Source organism: Rhinolophus sinicus, linkage group LG09 (genome assembly GCF_036562045.2).
Source record: "Rhinolophus sinicus isolate RSC01 linkage group LG09, ASM3656204v1, whole genome shotgun sequence".
Classification (NCBI taxonomy): domain Eukaryota; kingdom Metazoa; phylum Chordata; class Mammalia; order Chiroptera; family Rhinolophidae; genus Rhinolophus; species Rhinolophus sinicus.
In genome coordinates this window covers 86,446,683-86,469,884 of record NC_133758.1, presented here as the reverse complement: position 1 = coordinate 86,469,884, position 23,202 = coordinate 86,446,683, and the positions used below count along the sequence as shown (strand labels likewise).

The following is a 23,202-nucleotide window of genomic DNA, read 5'->3' as shown; positions in this document are numbered from 1 at the left end:
AACCTGTGTAATGATGGGCTGTCCAATAGAGGTGCCACTAGCCAATGTAGTTACTGAACATGTGAGATGTGGCTAATGCAACGAAGGAACTTCATTTTCACTTTTCTTTAACTTTCACTGATTTAAGTTTAAATTTAAAAACTGATATTCAATTCAGTTACTGAAAAGCTTTTAAATATGTTTGGAATGACAGTGCCATATGAATCTATATTTTCAATTGTAAATTTTATGAAATCTTACTATGGTGCAAATATTTCCAATAAAAGTTTAGTGTTTGAATTGGGATATGCTGTGACTGTAAAATACAAACAAGATTTTTAAGATTTTATATAAAAAAGAAAGTATAATATCTCAATGATAGTTTTCGTATTGATTATGTATTAGAATGATAATGTTTTTTTTAACACACCAGGTTCAATAAAACATTATTAAAATTAATAATGGTTCACTATGTTTCTATTGAACAGTGCTGGTCTAGATTATTCTGGGCAACTATCTCTATATCTGTAGCTTCTGTACTGACTATATGTGGGAGAGGATGGGACGCCAAGGCAGAAATTCTCCTCAGCCCACCAAGCAAACACTTTTCAAGGTGAAACAAGAGCCTTCCTTAGCCACCTTCCTGCACACCTGTTCCAAACTCAAAGTACTTTAAAGAGTATCTCTGCACAGTAAAAACTTGATGACTGCTTTGCTCTATCAACCAAGGCGGCCTCAGTGATTTTTCTCCTTCAGTTCTCATAATTGTGTCATGTTCATGGATTGTCAATGCCTACAGCAGCCTGGGGACTGAAATAGAGGCCTGGCTGCAATAGAAACATTGAATTCCCCACACACTCTCCTTCTCACAACGTTTCCTGAAACCACCCCCAATACCACTGTCGCCTTAGGGCATGGATCATACTCCCCTCCCTGAATTACAATGACCCTTTTCTCTTCCTTCTCATTCCTCTAAGATCACCTCACTCTTCGTTTCTTCCATTGGTATCTATTGAGCCCTTTCTTTGTGCCAGGCACTGGGCATGGCGGTAAAGAACACATACCCTGTCCTCAAGGAGATCACGGTCTAAAAGGCAGACATTTAAATAATTAAATATAGCGTGATAAGGGGAAAATGAACTGCGCCCGTAATATGAAGAGGGACATCAACCAGAAGTGAAATTACCTGGGAGCTGACCCTTGGTTGTGGTCCTGAAGGAAAGCAAACAGGAGAGATGGCATTCCAGGCAGGGAAACAGTATGTGCAAGTGCATGGAGGTGTGAGTCTGCACAGCATCACGGAAAATGCAAGCAAATTGGTCTTTCTTGAATATAAAAAATAAAGCACGGGAGGGAAGTGATGGGAAGAGAGTAGCCAGCATGAGGAGCTAAGTTCCCATTTATAAGATAACATGACAAGAGGAAGAACAGAGAACGCTTCGAAACTATCAACAGGTTGTCTTAAATTTCCTCCTCTTCCCTCTAGATTGGTTTACATCTTCCAACAAGTTAGAAAATTCTCATTTGCCCAGGGGTCATTAGAGAACTTGAAGTTTCTAGGATGTCTGGCATCAGCTTTGTCATCCAACAGCATTTGCTGAGTGCTTATTATGAGCCAGTCACATACGCGCTATAATAACGACGCAGAAGACGGCCTTCGTAACTAACCCCACCACCTCATGGTCAGTTCAGGGAGATAACAGGCAGGGCAGAGGGAGTCTGGCAAGGAACTATGTTTTTTTTTTCCTTTCTTACTACTTGGGAATAAAGCGCATGTTTAAAATGTTTCCGAGGTAAAGAGATTCTGCTCCCCCAAAATCAGCGTTTCCTATTCTCGGCCTTCTTTCCTGCAACTACTGACTTAAGTAGAGAGGGAAGGTCTAAACTTGTACTGAAAAAAAGTGTTCATGCAGACGTCACTGCTAAATCTTCCTGGCTTAAATCATTCTCTGGAGTGTTTCTCCTAACAGGTCATTATGATCACAAATTAAGAGACCGTTCATTTTAGTACCTAGTGGAGAAAAGAAGCTTAAACTCGGGCAAATCCCAAGTAACTTCCCCTTCATTTTAAAGAATAAAGTGGGAACATGTAAAAAACTGCATACATCTAATATACATTAGATGTAGAACAGATCAATGCTGAGATCATTAGTTTGAATACTATTAAATTTTCCACAGCCCCATAATGACTTAAAAAAATAATCATCACTCCTTTATATACTATGGGCAGTAATGAGCAAAATGGATCATATATATATATATATATATATATATATATATATATATATATATATATCACAGCTTTAAATATTATCCATCCAAGAAAATTTAGTAGTGCGTTGTTCCCTGTGTCCAAATGGCTGCAACTGTCATAAAAACACTGCCATGCTCCAGCCCCCCACTGGAAGCCACCCCAGACCTGCAGCAAGATAGATCCTTGTTACTCACTACCAGCTGCTGCCTCCTGGCTCTCCCTCTGCCACCTCCACGCACATGGGTGAAAGGCAAGCCTGGATACCCTTGACAGTCAGGTGACTGGGTGATTGCGGACAGCCGAAGGTCAAGAAATCGTCCGTGGTGAGAAGACAATTTGCTGAACCCAAATCTAAAGTTCTTCCTGTCTAAATGCATCAGGGATTGCTTTACTGTCCAGAGCTACAGTACCTAGTTTGGAGTTCAAGTTTGTATTGTGGGATCTGAGCTACTGAAACACCATCACCACAAAAAGCTCTCTGAGTCTTGTTAACGACACAGAAAGAACTTCTGCCAATAGCTGAGAAATAAATTCCTTCTTTCCTGCTGCTTGGACCACAGCATAATGAGGGCTCCCAAGCTCTCTTTGCAGTAATAAAATGGAATAAACAGGCTTTGCCTTTTGATGTGTTCCAGTTTAAAAGTTTAGAGTTGATGCCTGTTCATCCTTAATTTATCTTCCCTTGTAAATATTTCTGTACCAGTTCCAATATCAGAAGTCTACACATTTTCAAAAAAATAATTCACTCCTTCTCCTATTTCAGTTGTATAACTTTATGTTATGAGTCAAATTTGGGGCAAAATAAACATACCTCAGGCTACAGCTCTGCAAATACCTCTGGCAGCAAATTAACTCAAACAAATGTTTGGGTTGAGTGGCGAGGTTGTTTTTTAACGATCTTCCTGATATGCTGGGAGGTCCAAGGACAGACTAGGTGAACTCCCAAAGGCTTTTCTAACTGTATTTTCTGCCACATTTAATATACTTTTAATATAAAAGTCTCACGTTTGTTGCAGTGGGTGGTTTAAAATTTCACCACCAGAGGGTGCTACTTGTTTGCGTCTAAAATTCATTTCACTATCAGACTTGAAAAATGGAGGCCCTGTTACCAAAGAATTGGCAGGGCCAGCCAGCCTTACCCAGGAAAGGTTTTCAGAAGACCTGCAGGCAGCACAATCCTTACAGAATCAGATTTCACTTTGCTTTTGACATTATGTGTTTAAAACCCAAATTGAAAAGCTCTGTAGGTTGCACAAACCAAACCGCACTAAGTTATGTATTTGCTGTAAACCAAGCAGGAACGCGAATCATTTTTCACTCCTAAGGCTTTTGTTCAGTATTTACTACATAACAACAACGAAACCAGAATTCTGACATCCTCTTCACCACACCAAACAATAAAGTAACAAAGTAAAAAGAGGACGTGCTTAGCAATAATAATAATTCCACTTTCCAACAATACGACTTCACTTATCCTATTGTAAGTATACACATATCTTTCTTCTGCTTTGGTCTAATTTTCAACTTCCAGGGAGTATTTCGATTTATCAACTTCAACCTCTCTTATTAGTGTATTTTTTTGACCCACTGAGATGTGCATGGGGATTTTTCACTTGATGTTTTCTGGTCTGTACAAAAGAGGCATGGAGTTCAATTCTCATTCACCTATTCTGAGTTTCCATGAAAAGTCTTTTTAAATTATGGTAAAAACAAAAACAAAGAAACAAAAAAACAACAACACACTAGTGGGTTCTCTTCTGAATTGGCAAAGCAAATCAGGGGTCAGCAAAGTTTTTCTATAAAGTGCCAGATTATAGTCAAGATTTTGGGCTATGTGAGCCATAAATTCTCTGTCATAACTACTCACCCCTACCATTGTGGCCTGAAAGCAGCCATATAGACAAAAATAACTGGGTGTGGCTATATTCTAAAATACTTTATTTCAAGGAACAGGTGGTGGGCTGTAGTTTGCTGACTCCTGCACATAATGAATCTTAACGTACACACTCTTCTTGTTGATAAAATTCAGAAAAGTTTCTACTACAACACCCTTTGATGATTTTCTCCCTCCTCACACAGTTTTGACAAACTGACCTAAGTTACCCATTTTAAAGTCCATGGACCTTTTGGAAGTGTACCACTAGGATCCCTCTCCAGACTCTTCAAAATTAGAACCAAAGGAACCTTTAAGCCTTCGGTGTGTCACTATGTGTGTGTCCCATGAAGATCTGTTATTGGAAGATAGGAAATCAACAAGAAGGATGTGTGCCCTGGCAATTTCTCCAGAGATAATATGGAAGGTAAACAAAAGACACCGTTTACCTTCAGACTGATGTGTAGCCAGAGGTGTCTGCGTCTCCTTGCAGTAGGACACGACTTCCCTTGGCAGGAAATCCACTTGGGTAACCTTCGATACGCCCAGCTTATGCAGTCTTCGTCTACAGGTAACAAAGGACAAATGCTTAGAGAGGGAAGGCATTCCTTGCAGAAGAGCTGTTAGTAATAAAACAAAGGACTAAAACAAACCAACCCCAAATACTCTCAGTTTCCAGTACAAGGGTCAGGGACTGGAAGTAGAAGTGGCCCTAGGCTGGAAGGCAGGACACTTGGGCTCTTGGCCCACTTGGGTCCTAATTTGCTGGGTGATGCCAGGTAGGTCCTTCACGATGACCCTCAGTTTTTCTATCTGTAAAAAAAAGGTCTTGGTCCTGCTCCGTTGAGACCCCTTATATTCTGAGTATCTCTGATTTTGCTTGATTTAAATTCATAAAGGGAATTTTCATTCGTAATATAGGCCTGTAGTCTCTGAGGTGAAAGGGACAAAAGAAAAGCATGGCTTCTCAAATGCGAAGAAAAACAATTCCTTACTGGAGTAACATGTTCCTTATGATAGCAACAAGAGGATCATATTCTCAGGGGGAATAGAACATCTTTCATTTCTCCAGAAAAGGAACCTGCTGCCTTACAGCTGCCGAAACCATGTGTTCCTCACGCCTTTCCCAGGATATCACAAGGGAGTTTCTCAGCAAACTGAGAAGGGATGGAATGATATCGGTCACTCCCCTTCAATGGATGGTTTCAGAACAATGACTCCATCCTGTGGGGCTGTGCATGTGTGTGAAGGCACAGTATGTGCTGGAACACGATGGGGACTTTCGGGAAGACAGCCAGCAGGCACGAAACTCACAGACCTTGGAGATAACAAGCTTTACTTCCTCATTTGTTAACTAACAAAAGCTGTGCATTGGTCCGATTTGGGGCTCAGTCCTTCAGGCTTGAGTCCCTTGGCCCCGCTTGCACTTTACTCTTGGCTACTGTCTTTCTTAACCCTGTGCTGCCCTTCTTGCTTCCAACAGCTCTTGTCATGCAGGACACAACAGGAACCAACATAGATCAGCATGTGAATTTGTTTAAAGACACACTGATACAGCACAGGTGAGTGAAGAGGGCACTGGGCTAAGAGTGGTAATGTTTCAGCTTAGAATTCCCAAACTGACGATAACCAGATAAAAACTCCTTTCTGAATATGCAAGTAGTACTTCAAGTGTTTTCAGCTGTCTTTCACATCTAGTATGGCATCTGTCTTTCCAATACCTCTATGAGGCATATGGGCAGATGTTATAATCATCTCCATTTTCTAAATGAGGAAAGTGAGAACTGGGGCTAAAATGCTGTTGGCCGGACTCCTGGTCCAGTATCTTTTTCCACTAAATCAAACTCCTACCTAAGGTTCTCAACGGGGATTCAGTTACCACAAAAATCTGAAGTGCCTTCTGAGTCCCCAGGAAACATCCAATCATGGAGATTAAGCACATAAATTCTAGCCCCACCATTTATCAGCTCTTTGTGTGTGTGTGTGTGTGTGTGATCTTGAACAAGTTATCTCTGTACCTCCGTTTCCTCATATGTAAAAAATGGAGATATTATTAGTACTTACTATTAAGATTGTTATACATAATGTATATGTACCACAGAATATAATGCATATATCATGCAGATATTATGTATCCATATATACATAATTTACAGACATATATATCTTATAACAGTTTCTGGAACATTCTTTTTTTTAGTATATAGATTTCATACTAATATTGAACATATTCTATTTATTAAAAATTTATAAGCATAGATACAGTATGTGTATGTCTCTAAGAAAGAAAAAGAAAGAAAGGTGAAATAAGCATTGAGCCAAAACCCCACATTCCCTAGCTCTCTAGGATCAGATGCATACCCTATTCATATTATGGTTTTTAATTATTACTAGCAGATGGCACAGACTCATTGTATCTTAATAGTAGCAATAATAAAATGAAAGAAAATGCATAGCACAGCTACAAATTTCCACATACAACATCTCAAGCATTTTAGGGGAAAAATTTTTCTTCTTTTCTATGAGTTATTAAAAACAAGTGAGGTGAGATCTAAGATGTGAACAAAGTAGACACAAGCACACCAAGGCTGGTTTGGAGAACAAGCGTCGCTGGCCGTCTCTGCAGTCTCAGCAAGCATTGCTGTCGCCAAGCTCCACGCAGGCCTGGGCCACATGGACCTCATTCACCTGGAGGTGTGCATCCGAATGTAAAGGAGGTGAAGCTGGGTCCCCAGCCCTTCCATGCAGGCTCCTCACATGGAATTAGGGGAAAATACGCAAAATGTACTAGAAACAAAATTTCAAACTAGTAAAAGGCTCAAAGTTTCCAAGTAAGAAATTCAGGTATTATTTTAAAGCCTTCTGTGTCAGAAAAGAATATTTTTCTTCATGAAATGGGTGTTTCTTGAAGCATCTGAAGGAAATTTGAATAGACACCCCAAGACTGCTTGAGGCAAAGCCCTTCCTGCCATTGAACAGCCAGAGCAGTCCAAGAAATCAGTCTTCATCGCAAGCAAAGAGATAGAAAAGAAACATGGACTGGTAAGGCACCCTACCACAATTGGGGTCACCCCTGGCCTGGAGAGAGCAGGCTGACATTAGATTTTGATGGACATCTGTGTGAGGCCCAGAAACACCCGCACTCCCATTAAGTGGTACCTACACTCCTACAGGCAGGGATTCTGGTGTGTCTTGCTAATGAGATATAAGCTGAAGGCCTATCTTGTTGGGTGACCAGCAGCAGGCACTGGACGAGAGACTGATCTGCCACCATGGCAAACTGAAACTCACTGGGGAGGCAGCATAGCATAACGGTTAAGTCATGTACGCATAAAGAAACTGGGTTCAAATCCCTGGTGTGTCACTTACCAGCTGAATAGTATGTGAAAGCTTGGACAAGTGACAAACCCCTCTAAGCCTCATGTTGTTTATCTGTAAAATGGGGACATATCACTGAGTTATTATGAAGAGTAAATGAAGCTGATACTTGTACAGCACTTAATTTAGTGAGTGGCACATAGTAAGCAGCTCCTAACTCAAGCATCTCTACTTTTAATTTATCCTTTTGATGGATTATAATAATCTCATGTTTGTTTTTAAAAAAATCAGAGAAGGCAGATTTATGAATGTTCTAAAGTAAAAATTCTTTAAAATAGTAGATTTGAAGATACATTTGCCAATAAAACGTGAGTCGCACTCCTAATTTCTTTGTGTGGGCATATGTATTGGATGGTTGCTTGGTGGAATTCATTTGCTTTTGCTTTAACTAAAAGTATTATCACCATGACACTTTTTAGTTCTCAGAACTTACCTTGAATAAGTGATCTAATCCCACTAAATACAGTATTTTCCTTTCTCAATAATTACTGAAAAGTTTCAACCAGCTCCTCACTGATGCTGTGTTTGCAAATTCAGGGTCCCAATTTAACCCAAGCCATCGAAAAAGCTGCCTTCATGTGTTTTATTGACATAAAATTTACATACTATAATCTGCCCCACCCTTTAAAGTATAAGATTTAGTATTTTTTGAGGAAGGAAGGGAGGAAGAAGAGAAGAAGTGAAGGATGAAAAGAGAGAAGGCATGATACAGAAATAAGAATTGAGACTTCAATTATCTATGCCGTGGTCAACGTGGCATGATTATTAAATCATACTGTGTATTTTCACCCTGGTAATTTATACTAAAATAAGAGGCGTTAATCATATTTTGAGTATGCCAAATTAAATATATACCATGTTCTAAGTAACTGTAAGAAAACAATTCAAACTTGCTTAAGAAGTATAACAACGTCTCCTATATTTGGACTCAGTGTGACCACATATAACAAACAGAGAGAAAACCCAAAAGGGAGAAGTTCTAGAAAAGAGGTTCCCAAAGTGGTCCCTGACCAGCAGCAGTAGCATCACCTGGGAACAGGTGGAATACAAATTCACAGGCCACACCCCAAACCTCCTGAACCAGAAACTCTGGGGGTAGGGTCCAGCAATCTATGTTTTCATTAACCACCCCTAGCCCACTCTGTGATTCTGATGCTCATTACAGGCTGAGTACCACTTTAGAAATACTAGAGTGTAGAGATAGAGACTTCATTGTTTATAGGTTCACTTGGACCTACCCATCCTGCTGCCAAATCCTGGAGGATGAAGCCTTAGGTACACTGAATAGGGAGGATGACTCTGGACCAAGCTGATAAAGCACAATCAGATGGGCCAGGTACAAAGACGGAACAAAGATGAGAGAGAGGGTGAGAGGATGAGTGTCAAACAAGGGAGTGTGCAGCGTACAAAACGTTAAAGCACTGGCATGGGAGTCTGTCCTAGAGCTAAAACTAAAACCTCAGCCAGAGGATGCCAGAGACACCGGGCAATGGAACCATGATTCTTCACAAACTGACTTGGCATGGTCCTACATGACATGGGGCCCATATCTCCCCAGGGATAGGGTTGGACTTCCCACTGAAAGTCCTGGAAGCTTCCTCTCCACTTGGCTCTATCAACTTGGCTGAGCTAGCTGGCTGAGCAAAGCCATACTGCACCAAGTTGAAATGTTTCTTCCAAAAGAGAAGTCAGGTCTTGATAATGAATAAAATAGAAGCTATTTGAAGTTTGAGAAGGTTACTTGCCAGTGCTTAACGGTGTAAAGATTTCCAGCCCACCACGAACATGGTCCAGTCTACCCAAGTTTGTCGATCCATTGTTCTTGGTTGGACATAATGAATCTCAAGAAGAATAACCCCTTGCACGAATCACTACCCCTATTCCCCTTTCTGTTTCTGGTTCACTTGAGATGTCTTTTTATGTATCCACCTAAACTAATGTTAGCATGACTTTGCTAGCTACTGACAGAGTTTCATTATCCAAAGAAGATGAAGCCCAAAGGGTAACTTAAGCATGGTCTATGACGTCTACCAAAGTTGAAGACAGGGTTATGTAGACTTACTCCCAAATACAAAAATTCTGTCCTACCATTAACAGCACGAGAAACATGTACATTGCAATTGGAATTCTAATAAATATACACTCTGTGGTTCTTTTCCTATTTCAAAGATTAAAGAAATTCAAAGCAGGACTCTCTGACTTTGTCCTTATTTTTAAAAAAGACCTCCATTCCTTTCAAAGTCATGAACTACAGAACTTCAGCTTCTGAAGTCATTGCACCTGCACCTGAAAATACAGAGTCACTGTTTCGTGCTAAAAGAAAGCCCATTAGTTTTCAAAGAAACTATAATCTAGTTGCCTTTAAGAATAAAGGTGATGAATTTAAATGGGAAAATAATTTTGACCTGACACGGACATGGGTGGTGGGGGGTTCGTTATGGATGGCAAGGGAAAGCAGAGACTTAAGATCAAAGCTGCCTTCATGTTTTTTATTGACATAAAATTTACATACTATAATCCGCCCCACCCTTTAAAGTATTTATTTAGTGTTTATTTAGTGTTTTTTAGTATAACGACAAAGTTGTGTAAACTTGCCACTACCCAATTACACAAACTTTTTGCCCAAAGAGCCCCGGGCAACCACTAATCTACTGCCTACTTTCCTATATATGGAATAATATATGGCCTTTTGTGTCTCACTTCTTTCACTTAGCTTGATGTTTTAAAGGCTCATCCATATTATACCATGTATCAAAATGTCATTCCTTTTAATTGATGAATAATATTCCATTGCATGAATATACCACATTACTTTTAATTCATTCATCAGCTAGTACACATTTGGGTCGTTCCACTTTTGTCTGCTATGAATAATGTTGCTATGAACATTTGTGTACAAGTTTTTGTGGGACGTATAATTTTAATTCCCTTTGAATATATATATATATATATATATATATATATATATATATATATATATATATATATATATATATATATATATATATATATAAAATACATATATATATATATATATATATATATATATATATATATGGAATTGCTAGGTTATATAGTAATCCTATCCTTAACTTTTTGAGAAACTGCCAAACTGTTTTCCACAGTGGCTGTTCTATTTTACATTCTTACTAGCAGTGTACAGGGTCCCAATTTCTCCACATCCTTTTCAACCCTTATTATTACCTATCTTTTTCATTATAGCCATCCTAGTGAGTGGAAGTGGTATCCCACCGTGATTTTGAATTGCCTTTTCCTGATAACTAATGATGTTGTGCATCTTTTCAAGTGCTTATTTGCCATTTGTAGCTCTTCTTTGGAGAAACGTCTATTCAAAATCTTTGCCAAGTTTTAAATTGGGCTGTTTGTCTTTTTATTATTGAGTTGTAAGATATTTTTATATATTATGGGTACTAGATCCTTATCAGATATATGATTTGTAGATATTTTCTCCCTCTCTGTGGGTTACGTTTCCACTTTTTTGGTGGTGTTTTTTGAACTATTGAAGTTTTACATTTTAATGAAGTCAATTTATCTATGTTTTCATTAGCTGTTTATGCTTTTGCTGTCATATCTGAGAAACCACTGCCCAATCCAAGGTCATGAAGATTTATACCTATGCTTTCTCCTAAGAGTTTTATAGTTTTAGCTCTGACATTTAGGTCTTTGATCTATTTTTTTAAAAATCTTCATTCTTTTGCATGTGGATATCCAGTTGCCCCATGCTTAATTTTTCTTAATAGTCAGTGGCAAGACTGAGCAGGGGGGCTAAAAACGGCCTTTGCCATGAATATCGATCCTCATTGATTCCCACTGACCCAAACCAGTAGCCAAATCTGACTGTGGGAGAATGGATACAAGAGGAGGGGCCGCATCACCTGAAAGCTTCCCAGGGCTCATGAAAGCTACCTAAGCATGTCTCCCACCACTGGCATAAGCATCATCAAATTCTTCCTAAATCAGTTAGACACCATGCAACATATTCTGATGCTCTAATTTCAGACCACAGGAATTGTATACAGCAAACTTGATGTCCCTGCATTTCATACTCAAGACAAGTGAAGAAAACTGGATAAATACTGCTGTGTTATCTCTATTACCCTCGTCAAGGAATCCAACAATATTGGAGAACTGGCTCCAGACAGCAAAGCTTTAAGCAAGATGGCTGCCATGAGACTGTCACAGATGCCATCAGCTAATTCTCCGAGATACACTTACATCAGAGTGGGTGATTCATTTACTGAGCCATGACCAATAGTGGGAGGTAAAGATGCAAGACAGACTGAGCCTGACATTAGTAGGATTTTTTTTTTTTAATGTCACAGGCTCTTGAAAAATACAATGTCACAGGGCAAGAGCCTGTGTGAAAAATATAATTCAGGAACCTAAGAAACTCTTCAAATTTAGAAATTGTGAATCACAAAAGACTCTCAAGATGGTCTTTAAATAGCAGTTTCCGAGCAATGACTGCAAATTACAACCAAAATATATTGGTTAGACCTGGCAGTAGGAGAGGGGTGTAGATAAATAAGGCGGCAAATTCAGGCGTTTGGGTCAGAAACCAGTGTGTGGCCCTCAGAAGCCAAGAAATCCAAAGGGTTCACTTAATAAGGAGCAGTCTCTAGAGTAGAGAAGGGACCTGGACGTCAAGTAGATAAAACCAAGAACAGATGTTTCAGAGACAAGGAGTTATTTGGCCAGATGCCAAAGTAGGCCAAAGCCAAGGAATAAAAGAATGTCTGCATTGGGCCCAGATTCAATCCTGCTGTGTTTTATTCCTGCTTATTTGCATGTGAGTATTCCATCCTCAAGATACATTAGTGGTGCTGCCAGAGATTTTTTTTTCCTAGTGCTGCTTGTAAATTCCTTGAGATTTCTCAAAGAAGAGTCCCCTAAGACAGCAAGAGTGATAATGGTGCCATTTTCTTCCCTTTCCAGAAATCTTATGTGGGTACCTACCGTGTCCTTGACAACTGGCAAAGGCACTACGTCAAACAACATCATTATCATTGGTCACAAACAATTTTTGAAGCATGGCAATATGGCCGATCCTTACAACACTGGAGGAACGAGGAGATCGAACATATACATTAAAAGGCAAATAAGAATGAAAGGTAGCAAATAAAAAGAGCCAAGATGAGCACTCACATAATAAGTGGCACAGGAGAGTATAATGGGTAGATTATTATGTGTTTGGGGAAACAAAGCAAGTTTCACAGAGAACAGAGGCCTGATGTGAGTCTTGAAGAACAGGCAGCACCCCGTCAGGTGGACAGGAATGAGGAGGGCGTTCTAGGGAGGTGGCCCCGTATATGCAGAGATCTATAGCCTGAGTTCACATGACCAGTTTTTCAGAATAGAAGTTTTAAGTTGAGGAGCAGTGGGAGATAAATTTAGACAGGTACACTAAGGATAGATGACCGGAGAGCTTTAAATCTTAGGCTAAAGAACTTGGACTTCATGCTGCAGATAATGAGGAATTACTAAACGTTACTAAGTAAGAAACTGACAGCTTCAAAGAGACATTTAAAATATATTAGAATAGCAACCATGTGAAGAATGGAGTAAAAATCTCCCTCTTTGACAAATGGGCACCCAGAGGCTATGTGGGGGCCCTTAGAAGCTGAGTGTGGAGAAAAGGGGGAATTGAGAAAGGATCTACAAGCAAAGGGTGGGCGGGTTCAGTAACTAAGCAGAGAATCCAGGCACAACATTAATTCAAAGGGGGCAGCCAGAGAAATGAGTGCTGGATTTGTGACCAACGGTCTAACCAATACGGAAACTTTGTCCAGGGTGATGAGAAAGTACTCAGTCGTGACGGCGCTGGAAATAGAAAGGAAATGCTCGAGTTGGGTGACTCTAGACGAGAATGAAGGGTAGACCTGGGCAGTTTATGTGATATGGAGGGTGAAGGGTAGAAAAGAAATAGATCAGGGATCATTTCAGGGTTTCATGCTTTATGGGAAGAAAAGTTAGTGATGTAGCTGCAAGACAATAGGGGAATCCAGAGAAAGATCTCCTTTGGGGTAAACATGAGTACCTCAGTGGATGACTTTATGGTGAGAGGTTTTCCAATTGTATGAACCATAAGACCAAAGCTCCGAAAAGAAATGAAAACAGAAAACGTGGCCCTGGGAGCCACCCACTGAGAGTCATAAGAGATAATGCCGCATGGATAGAAAAAGAGCATATAGAGAGCTAAGGGCATAGAAACTCATGTAACATGAAAGAGGTTTAAACAAGTGATAAAAGGTTAATTTGTTTTTCACCCACCATACACTAGTATAATTAGGTGTCAAGGTGTGACATCTCAAGGATTGATTCCTAGAGTTGGGAATGGGACACCACACAGCGGAAAAGTGACACGAGGTATCACACAGAGAAAGTGAGCCTGGCATGGCAGCCCCTTTGCCACACTTGAGTTATCATCTGTGTTCAGAGTGGGTGTTTTCCTCCAAGGACTGAGACACAGCTTGATCGCTGACCTTTTCTGATTACCTCAAGAAGGATGAGTTTCCATTTTCTACGTTCACATTTTAAAAAATCATTTAAGGAAGTATTTATTTCGCTTCCATGATATTTGCTTCTTACTGTGCAGAGATATTAGTTTGGCAGCTAAAGCATTTTTCCTGAACAGAAGCAAATGTCAAGTCTGGTTCAACAGGCACAGCCCAAGGGTTAGCTTTGAATTTTATAACACAAGTAAATCTTGCAAATTTCTGGAAAGAGCGATGAATCAAAAGTCCTGGTGATAATAGAGCTTGACAACATTCGTGAAGGTTCTACTATCAACCGCTCACTTTACAAAGGAAATTAAAAGTTAAGAATTATAAGGATAGAAGGTACAGAAGAGTGTTTTCTCCAATATTACGTACAAATAACAACAATAAAAATTTTATAGGGATGGGCTGTTTTTGACTTGATATTTATTAACAATTTCCCATAGGAGTTGTAAGATAAAGCTATAAAATTATAGAATTTTTTTTAAGACACTGAGTACAAATTATAAGCATACATCCTTACCAACTGGCCATATTCGTTTTTCTGAAAGGAAATTAAAAAAAAAGGACTATTATTGTTTTGAAAATCCAGGTGCTAGTGGAACAGAAAATAACCCATAATTGCTTTATCAAGATTATTGAGGGCAGATAACAAAGACTGGCTGATAGCAGCTTCTCAAGAAATATTTGGGGACTGAATACATACATCTTTTAAGAGGTGGGCAAAGTGCTTTCTCCCACTCTTGTGACAAAATTTTTATTGGATTTGTTAAAACCAATTTATTGAAGTTTTCCATGGGTCCGAATTTATGCTATATTTATAGATTCTTAAATGCATTTTACCATTACTTTTTGACACTGACACACACACACACACACACACACACACACACACACGTTACAAGATGCTGTCCCACATATTAATTTCTGTAGAAAGTGTGATTGGATGTTACTGAAGAGTCATAGATTGTCAGTTTGCTCAAGAATACAAGTCACATTATTCTCAACAAAACACCGACATTGTCATATGGGAAATCTTATAAATTCATTCAAACCAGAGATCTAAATATAACGCATAAGAACATTTGACAAAACTTGGAGAATAAGCCAAAAGTCCTACTTCATCAAAGGCTAATGAGGTTATTACTGTTCTGTTAGGCAAATGGAAATAGCTTTAAAACATGAAGAGACCTCTAGAACTGCCTGGCTAGATTTCTCAAACACCTATCACCATCTTGAAGCACATATGTTTTGCTGGTGCCTTTATAAAGTTAGTTTAACTTCTATTATTGACAGAGTGATCTTTTATTTCACCACAGCAGTTGGGATGGTGCCTGGTGGATTCAAGAGCAATACTCACCCTCTCTTTCAGCTGATGAAGAGAAGATTAAGAGAAGAAAGAGGTCCCCACCTTCTAACAATATCTCTCAAGGACTCTCTCAAGAAGGAATCTCTAAGTTCCTCCTTCAAGGTAGGAGCAGCCACGTTCTTGCTCACGGCCTCAGTTTTTCTTCATTTGCTCTTTGATTCCAAATATTTCAAAAACCCTACTAAGAGTTTAATATACTAAGACACAGAGAAAATATAATTATGAGGCTTCAATGAAATGAGAAGCCACTAAATATTCCTGTGTCATTGGGTTTAAGAATTTGGAATGATAGGCCAAAAAATACCCGCATTTCTCCCTGCTATCTACTCATCATGGAGAATTTTTGCTTCCCTTCCAGCCCCACCCCCTTATGCTGACTCAGCACCTCTCCCTAAAGACTGGCAATCTCATGGTGGCATTTGCACTTATATTCCCTTCATAAGAAACAAAAAACATTTAAAATATAATTCTTCAAACATGCTTATTTCAACCAAAAATTTCAATGACATTTATTCACCCCCCAGCCTATTCAGACTTTTCCGATCCTGTGATGTTTTAACTTACTCTGTTTATCCTATTATTTCATTTTTTACTTCTACCAGCTTCAATTCACTCAATTTACTATAATAGCCTAAGAAAGTAAAGTGTTTGGGTACTTTCATAAGTAGTTGCCTGGTTAAAAACAAAAAACACAAAAACAAGGCTGAGTTGCACTTATTTTCTTATTTATAATTTTCTTGAAGCCACTTTTTTAATCTGAATGCCACATAATCCTCCTTATTTCTCTATGTTGCCATTTGCTTTGCGGATCATATGGTTAACACACAAACTAGAAATGCAGTGGCACAGCATTTGTGCTGTGGTCAAGGTGGAATAACAGAGACCAGATTTACCCTTTGCCTAAAACAACAACAACAATAAAATGGATAGCAGTTTGAATGAAACAGCAGTTTGCAAGCCACTAGAGGCCAGACAATAAAGGACAGTGTGATACGTGAGAGAGGAGGAACAAAGATAAGCCCCACAACTTCTCCAGCTTCTGCATTAAGAGAGCTTCCAGGACATGGTGCAAGGAAGAAACCCAGGTGCAATCCAGCAACGTCCGTAAGTTGAGGAGACAGAGCTGAGAGTCCAGAGAGAACAGGCAGCTAAAATTCACAGGACAAAATAACAGAGAGAAGAAAACTGCACAAAAAGAAAACTCAGAAGATCTTCAGTGAGTTGCCCTTGAGGATTAGCTTAGTACCACTGATTAGTGTATGTATGTAAGGAAACCACCTTAGGCCAAGGGAAGAATTACCGAAGGAATGGGACGTAACAGTGCCAGGCACTAACACAGGAACAAGATTAGTGCCTATTCCCACCAGCCAGGCTCAAAAATCTCAGGATTTATGGAGCACTGTGTAGAACCACAAAAGGGTCTTGTCTCAGTAGTAGGAATTAATCAGCCCCAGACCGTGCACTCCTCCAGTCCCAACTAATAAATCTTAAAAGAAGACTTGACAGGATCAAACTGTTAAGTAAGTGTATTTCACAAGTATCAAGAAGATTTATAGGAATTCAAATATATCCAACACCTAAAAAAGTAATATTCACAATATCTGACATTAATCAAAAATTAGCAGGCATACAAAGTAGCAGGAAAACATGACTATAATGAAGAGATAAGTCAATCAATTGAAATGAGCCAGAACAAGTACATATTATAGGAGAGCAAGCAAGAATATTGTAAGTTATTAAAATAGTATTTCATGTGTTCAAAAAATTAAGTAGAAATATGGAAGACATTAAAAAGACCCTAACTGGACTTCTACAGATAAAAATTAAAATGTATGAAATTAAAAACTCACTGGGTAGACTTCAAGGAATATTAGAACTTACAAAACAAAAGATTAGTGAATACAAAAACATGCACTAAAAATTATCCAAAATAAGACACAGAAAAGAAAAAGAAATATGTGGAGCCAATTGCCTAAATATACATGTGATTTTAGTCTCCAGAGAAGGGGAGACAGGAAAAAATATTTGAAAAAATAATGTCAAAATTTTCCAAATTTGTTGAAAACTATAAACCCAATGATCCAAGAATCTCAATAAATCCCAAGCACGGGAAGTATGAAGAAGACTACACCAAGGCACATTGTAATCAAATTGCTAAAAATTAGTGAAAAAGAGAACACTGTAAAAGTCACACACACACACATACACACAAAAACAAAGATGCTACATACAGAGAGGAACAAAGATGAGTACGACAGCAGATTTCTGGTCATAAACAATGCAAGTGTGAAGACAATGAAGCAACATTTTTAAAGTGCCAAAAGAAAAAAGATTTCTGCCTAGTGGGTATCCTTCAGTGTTTCTTATAGTGAAGATCTTTTCATGTCTTAAAAGTCTTTATTATGTCTTTGTTTTTGAAAACGTTAAAGGATCCAATTATATGCTGCCTCCAAGAAAGGTACTTTAAATAGAAAGAGACAAATAGGTTCAAAAGTAATAGGATAGAAAAAAGATATATTTTGCTAACACCAATCAAAAGAAAGCTGGAGTGGCTACGTTCACATCAGACAAAGGAGACCTCAGTGCCAAAGAAAAAGAAGGTCATTTCATAATCATAAAGGAATCAATTCATTAAGAGAGACATAAGAATCATAAACATTTATGTAGCTAATAACAAAATTTTAAAACACGTGAAGCAAAAACTGACTGAATTGCAAAAATAAATAGAAAAACCAAAATTACATTTGGAAACTTCAACACCTTTCTCCCAGTCACTGATAAAACTGAAAGAGAGAAAATCAATAAAGAATATAGACTATTTGAACAACATAATCAACCATCTTGATCTAATTGACATTTGTAGAACATCTCACCCAACAACAGCAAAATATACATCCTTTTCAAGGGCACACAGGACAGTCACTAAGACAGATCATACTATGGACCATAAAATATGCCTCAACAAATTTAACAGGATACAAATAACACAAAGTATGTTCTTTAACCACAATAGAATTACATTAGAAATCATTAACAGAAAGGTCTCTGAAAAATCCCTAAATATTTGGAAACTAAATAACACACTTCCAAATTACTTAAAATAAAGATAAAAGATAAAGTTAAGATAAAATAAAAAGGGAAATTAGAAAGTATTTTGAACTGAATGAAAATGACAAAATATCAAAATATTCAAGTACTAAGCTACTAAGCAGTACTTAAGAGGAATTTTATAGCATTACACACATATATTAGACATGAAGAAAGGTCTCAAATCAATGAGCTTTGCTTGCACTTTAAGAAACTAGAAAAAGAAAAGCAAATTAAACACAAAGTAAGCAGAAGAAAAGAACTAATTAAGATCAGAGTAGAAATCAATGAAATAGAACAATAGAAAAAAATAAAAAATAAAAAACAAATGCTGGTTTTTGAGAAGAGCAGTAAAATTGATAAACATCTAGCCATGCTTATAGCAAGAAAAAGACAGAAGACAAAATTTACCAGTGTCAGGAATGAGAAAGGTGATTATATCTAAAGATTCTACAGATAGTTAAAAGATGGTAAGGGATTATATACATAATTTGAGGCCAATAAATTTGCCAATGTATATGAAATGGACATATTACTTGAAAGACAAATTACCAAAGCTCACTAAGAAAAATATAGATAACCACAATAGCTCCATTACTAATAAAGATATTGAACTTGTATTTTTAAACCTTCCTCATAATAAAATTCCAAATCCAAATGGTTTCACAGATGAACTGTATCCTACCAAATATTTAAAGAAACATTGAAAATGGAAATTATGTCCACAAAAGCACGATCTATTAAAAACCAAATTTGTAAATTGGAATTTGTCAAAAGTAAAATGTGTCTTAAAGACACTGTTAAGAGAATGAAAAAGACAGGTCACAGGCTGGGAAAATATTTACAAATTATATATCAGATAAAGGATTATATCCCAAATATATAAAGAACTCTCAAAAACTCTAACAATAATGATAAAACAAACAACCCAATTGAAAAATAAGGGCCAAAGAAAGATTTAAACAGACATTTCATCAGAGAAGATATTCAAATGGCAAATGAGCACATAAGGAGATATTCAACATCATTAGACGCTAGGGAAATGCAAATTAAAATCATAATGAGGAAAACCACTGTCCTCCCTTAATAATGGTAAAAAAGTAACAATTTGTCTTAAAAGTCAGAACTAAATATTGTCAAGAATATGGAGGAACTGAGGCTTTCATACACTGCTAATGAAAATACATAATGGTAAAACCACTTTGAAATAGTTTGACAGGGTCTTCAGTTAAATGTACATCCACTATACGATTCAGTCATTCTACTTGGTGGTATTTCCCCAAAAGAAATGAAAGCATATGACCATAAAAAGTTTGTACATGAATGCTCATTTCAGTTTTATTTGTAATGGGCAAAAACTGGAAACAACCCAAACATACATCAAAAAGTGACTTCATAAACTGTGGTACATCTATCCATGGGAATGCCACTCAGAAATCAAAAAGGAATATCCTGCTGACATACAATGAATCTTGAAATAATTATTCTGACTGAAAGAAGCCAATCGGCGAGTACCTACTGCATGATTTCATTTCTATGACATTCTAGGAAATGTAAACTAATGTATGAGGACACAAAGCAGATCTGTTGTTTGGGGGGATGCAGAGAAGCAGGAATGAGGATTATAAAGGGGCATGGAAACTTCTGGGAATAATGAATACAGTCATTATCTTGATAGTGGTGATAGTTTCACGGTTGTTTGTACATGTTAAAACTTATCAATTTGAGCACTTTCAATGTGTGCAGTTTTTTTTTTAATGTCAATTATACTTCAATAAAGCTGTTTTTTAAAAATCAAGTGACAGAGCAAGCTATGGGCTATGGCCAATCCCACGGCAAGGGTCAAAAGGAGGAAATAATATTGTCTCTAGAAAATCTTGTTGCCTGAGGTATATTTCATAAAATTATATATGAGAGAAGGAGTGCTCTGCACATAAGGAAGATCAAAAGGGGGAAACTTCTCATTAAATCAATTTTTGCAATTGTAATATGGCTAAAATAATCTCCTCTCTCAAATATAATCTGAATGTTCCTTCCAAATTCTCTAAACTACCCAGTGAACAAAAAGTCTCACATTCTCTCTCTCTCTCTCTCTCTCTCTCTCTCTCTCTCTCTCTCTCTCTCTCTGATTCACTGGGTCCATGCTGAAGTAAAATATGGCAGGCAAGGTGGGAGCCACACATGTGCCATCTCCCTTGAATGAGTCACAAGTTTTTGTTTTGTTTTTTAAACTTTTTTATTTATTTAAGTATGTTTTTCCAGGACCCATCAGCTCCAAGTCAAGTAGTTATTTCAATCTAGTTGTGGAGGGCACAGTTCACAGTGGCCCATGTGGGGATCGGACTGGCAACTTGGTTGTTAAGTGCACTGCACTCTACCCAACGGAGCTAACCGGCTGCCCTGAGTCACAAGTTTCAATCTGCATAGGCAACTGAGTTTTTGCTTGGAAAAGAGATAAAATGGGAAAATTCCTAACTGTTCCACAGCAGCAAGTGTAATGTAGTAATGCCACAATCTGTCTAAAAAATCTGTTCATTCAAGTGCATCAGGTAGACTCTCTGCCAGTTTCATCCTCGTTTTCTTAAGCACAATGACTACTGAGGAGCTGCACTCCGAAGTTCCCCTGAACCGTAACATACCACGTATGCATTGTTTGCCTGCTTGATTCAAGCCATATTTCTTGATTATTTAAATAATACAGATTGCAATGTAATGTACAATGAATTATATAACTACTGTGTTTCCCCGAAAATAAGATGTAGCTGGACTATCAGCTCTAATGCGTCTTTTGGAGCAAAAATTAATATAAGACCCGGTCTGATATTATACTATATTATATAAGACTCAGTCTTATATTGTATTAAAATAAGACTGGGTGTTATATTAATTTTTGCTCCAAAAGCCACATTAGAACTGATGGTCCAGCTACATCTTATTTTCAGGGAAACATGGTATTAGGTTGGTGCATATGTAAATGCAGTTTAAAAGGTTAAAAATTGCAAAAACCGCAATTATTTTTGCACCAACCTAAATAACCAAGAATTCAGTCAAGTTTAAAAGAAATAGTGTTATCAGTTAGGATATTTCCTTAGTTTAGCATTATAGTGAGTCTGCCAAGAACTTTTGCGTATACAAAGGGACACGGACAGATGGTTTTGACCCTAACATTCAAAGAGCCCTTCAACCTCCTGGTATACTTACAGTAGGCACTGACATTGATAGAAACCCAGAGATACATGCCCAGGAATTCTAAATACATATGTACATACATACTTACATACATACCCATTTTGGGATTCATTGGGTTATATTTAGAAAGAAAAAAAAATAATAGTTTCATGAAATACTTTTAATAGCTTCATAAATATGTGAATTTGCTATTCACATATTACGATACCCAGTAGCATGGTGGTAAGTGTTTAATAACCAACTTCAGGAAAGGAAGCAAGCCTTGGTTTGTAGCATTTGCCAATTTTTGTGGTGTAAATACTCTCACCATGGTAGATTTCAATCTGATTTCACTGAATGCAAAGTGAGGAAGAGAGGCAGTCAGCTCCCCTTAGCTTGACCAGAAGCTGGTACAAGCACCCCACTGGAAATATCCCATGTGTGACCACAGCTAACTCCAATCCTATAAGATAAAGTGATCAAGTTTCTAGAATGTGGATGGGTGTTTGATTCTTTGTGGATGACGTTTTTTATTGAGGTATAATTGACATAACATTATGTTAGTTGCAGGTATGCAACGCAATGATTCAATATTTGTATATGTTGCAAAATGATCACTGCAAGTCCTGTTAACATCCCTCACTATGGAGTTACAAATCTTTTTCTTGTGATAAGAACTGTCAAGATCCACTCTCCTAGCTACTTTCAACATGCGATACAGTATTATTAATTATAGTCGTGCTGCACATTATGTCCCCATGACTTATTGAATTTATAACTGGAAATTTGTACCTTTAGAACCCCATTTTGCCCAGCCCCAACACCCCACCTCAGGCAACCACCAACGTGTTCTCTATATCCATGAGCTTGGTTTTATTTTTTTTGTTTTGTTTTCTTTCTTGATTTTTAAATTCCACATGTAAGTGAAACCATATGGTATTTATCTTTTTCTGACTTATTTCACTTAGCGTAATGGACTTTAGGTCCATCTATGTCATCACAAATGGTAGGATTTCATTCTTTTTATGGCGGTATAATAGTCCATTGTACATATATATGACATTTTCAGTTCTGAAGCTATCTTTTAACTGTGTCAATACATTTCCATGTGAACCCCCCTGCCCCACAAAAATGGTCTTTAGGATATAGGAGACATTACCCATCATTAAGTATTTGAGATTTCTTAACACTGAGGGAGTCAATAAATTTGCTTTTTCTTTAATAGAAATATTTATATGTTCAAACTCAATTCAAATTGAGAGTCCCCGAAAAAGTGAAAAGGAAAGGAACCAACAAGACACACATTTTAATACTGATTTTAGACAAAAATTAGCCTAAGGCAACTTATTAGTAAAAGGGACAGACAGTTAGCATAAAGTCCATCATATCTCCCATCGCAGAACTTGTGTGCCCCACCTTGAAGCAGAGGTGTGGGCATGTGTTTGTATTTTTTGTTTTGGGAGAGTGTTGTTTTACAATCATAGAAATTAAGAAGGGGAGACCAAAAGCCATCTTTTTGTGGTGTTTTCCACAAAGAGAGACTTTCTTCAAAGCTTAACTTTATAAGGAAAGCTAA

The 23,202-nt window shown here is 37.8% G+C and overlaps 1 protein-coding gene across 8 annotated transcripts in view; it reads right to left on the bottom strand.

The window, feature by feature from the left end:
• DYNC1I1 (dynein cytoplasmic 1 intermediate chain 1) overlaps positions 1-23,202 on the bottom strand; it is a 269,907-nt gene that overhangs the window by 193,352 nt on the left and 53,353 nt on the right. For all 8 annotated transcript variants that reach the window (XM_074340758.1, XM_074340755.1, XM_074340754.1 and 5 more), the window contains one exon: positions 4,556-4,671. In XM_074340758.1, the coding sequence (XP_074196859.1) occupies positions 4,556-4,671 (116 nt within the window). The remainder of the gene's footprint in view (positions 1-4,555; positions 4,672-23,202) is intronic.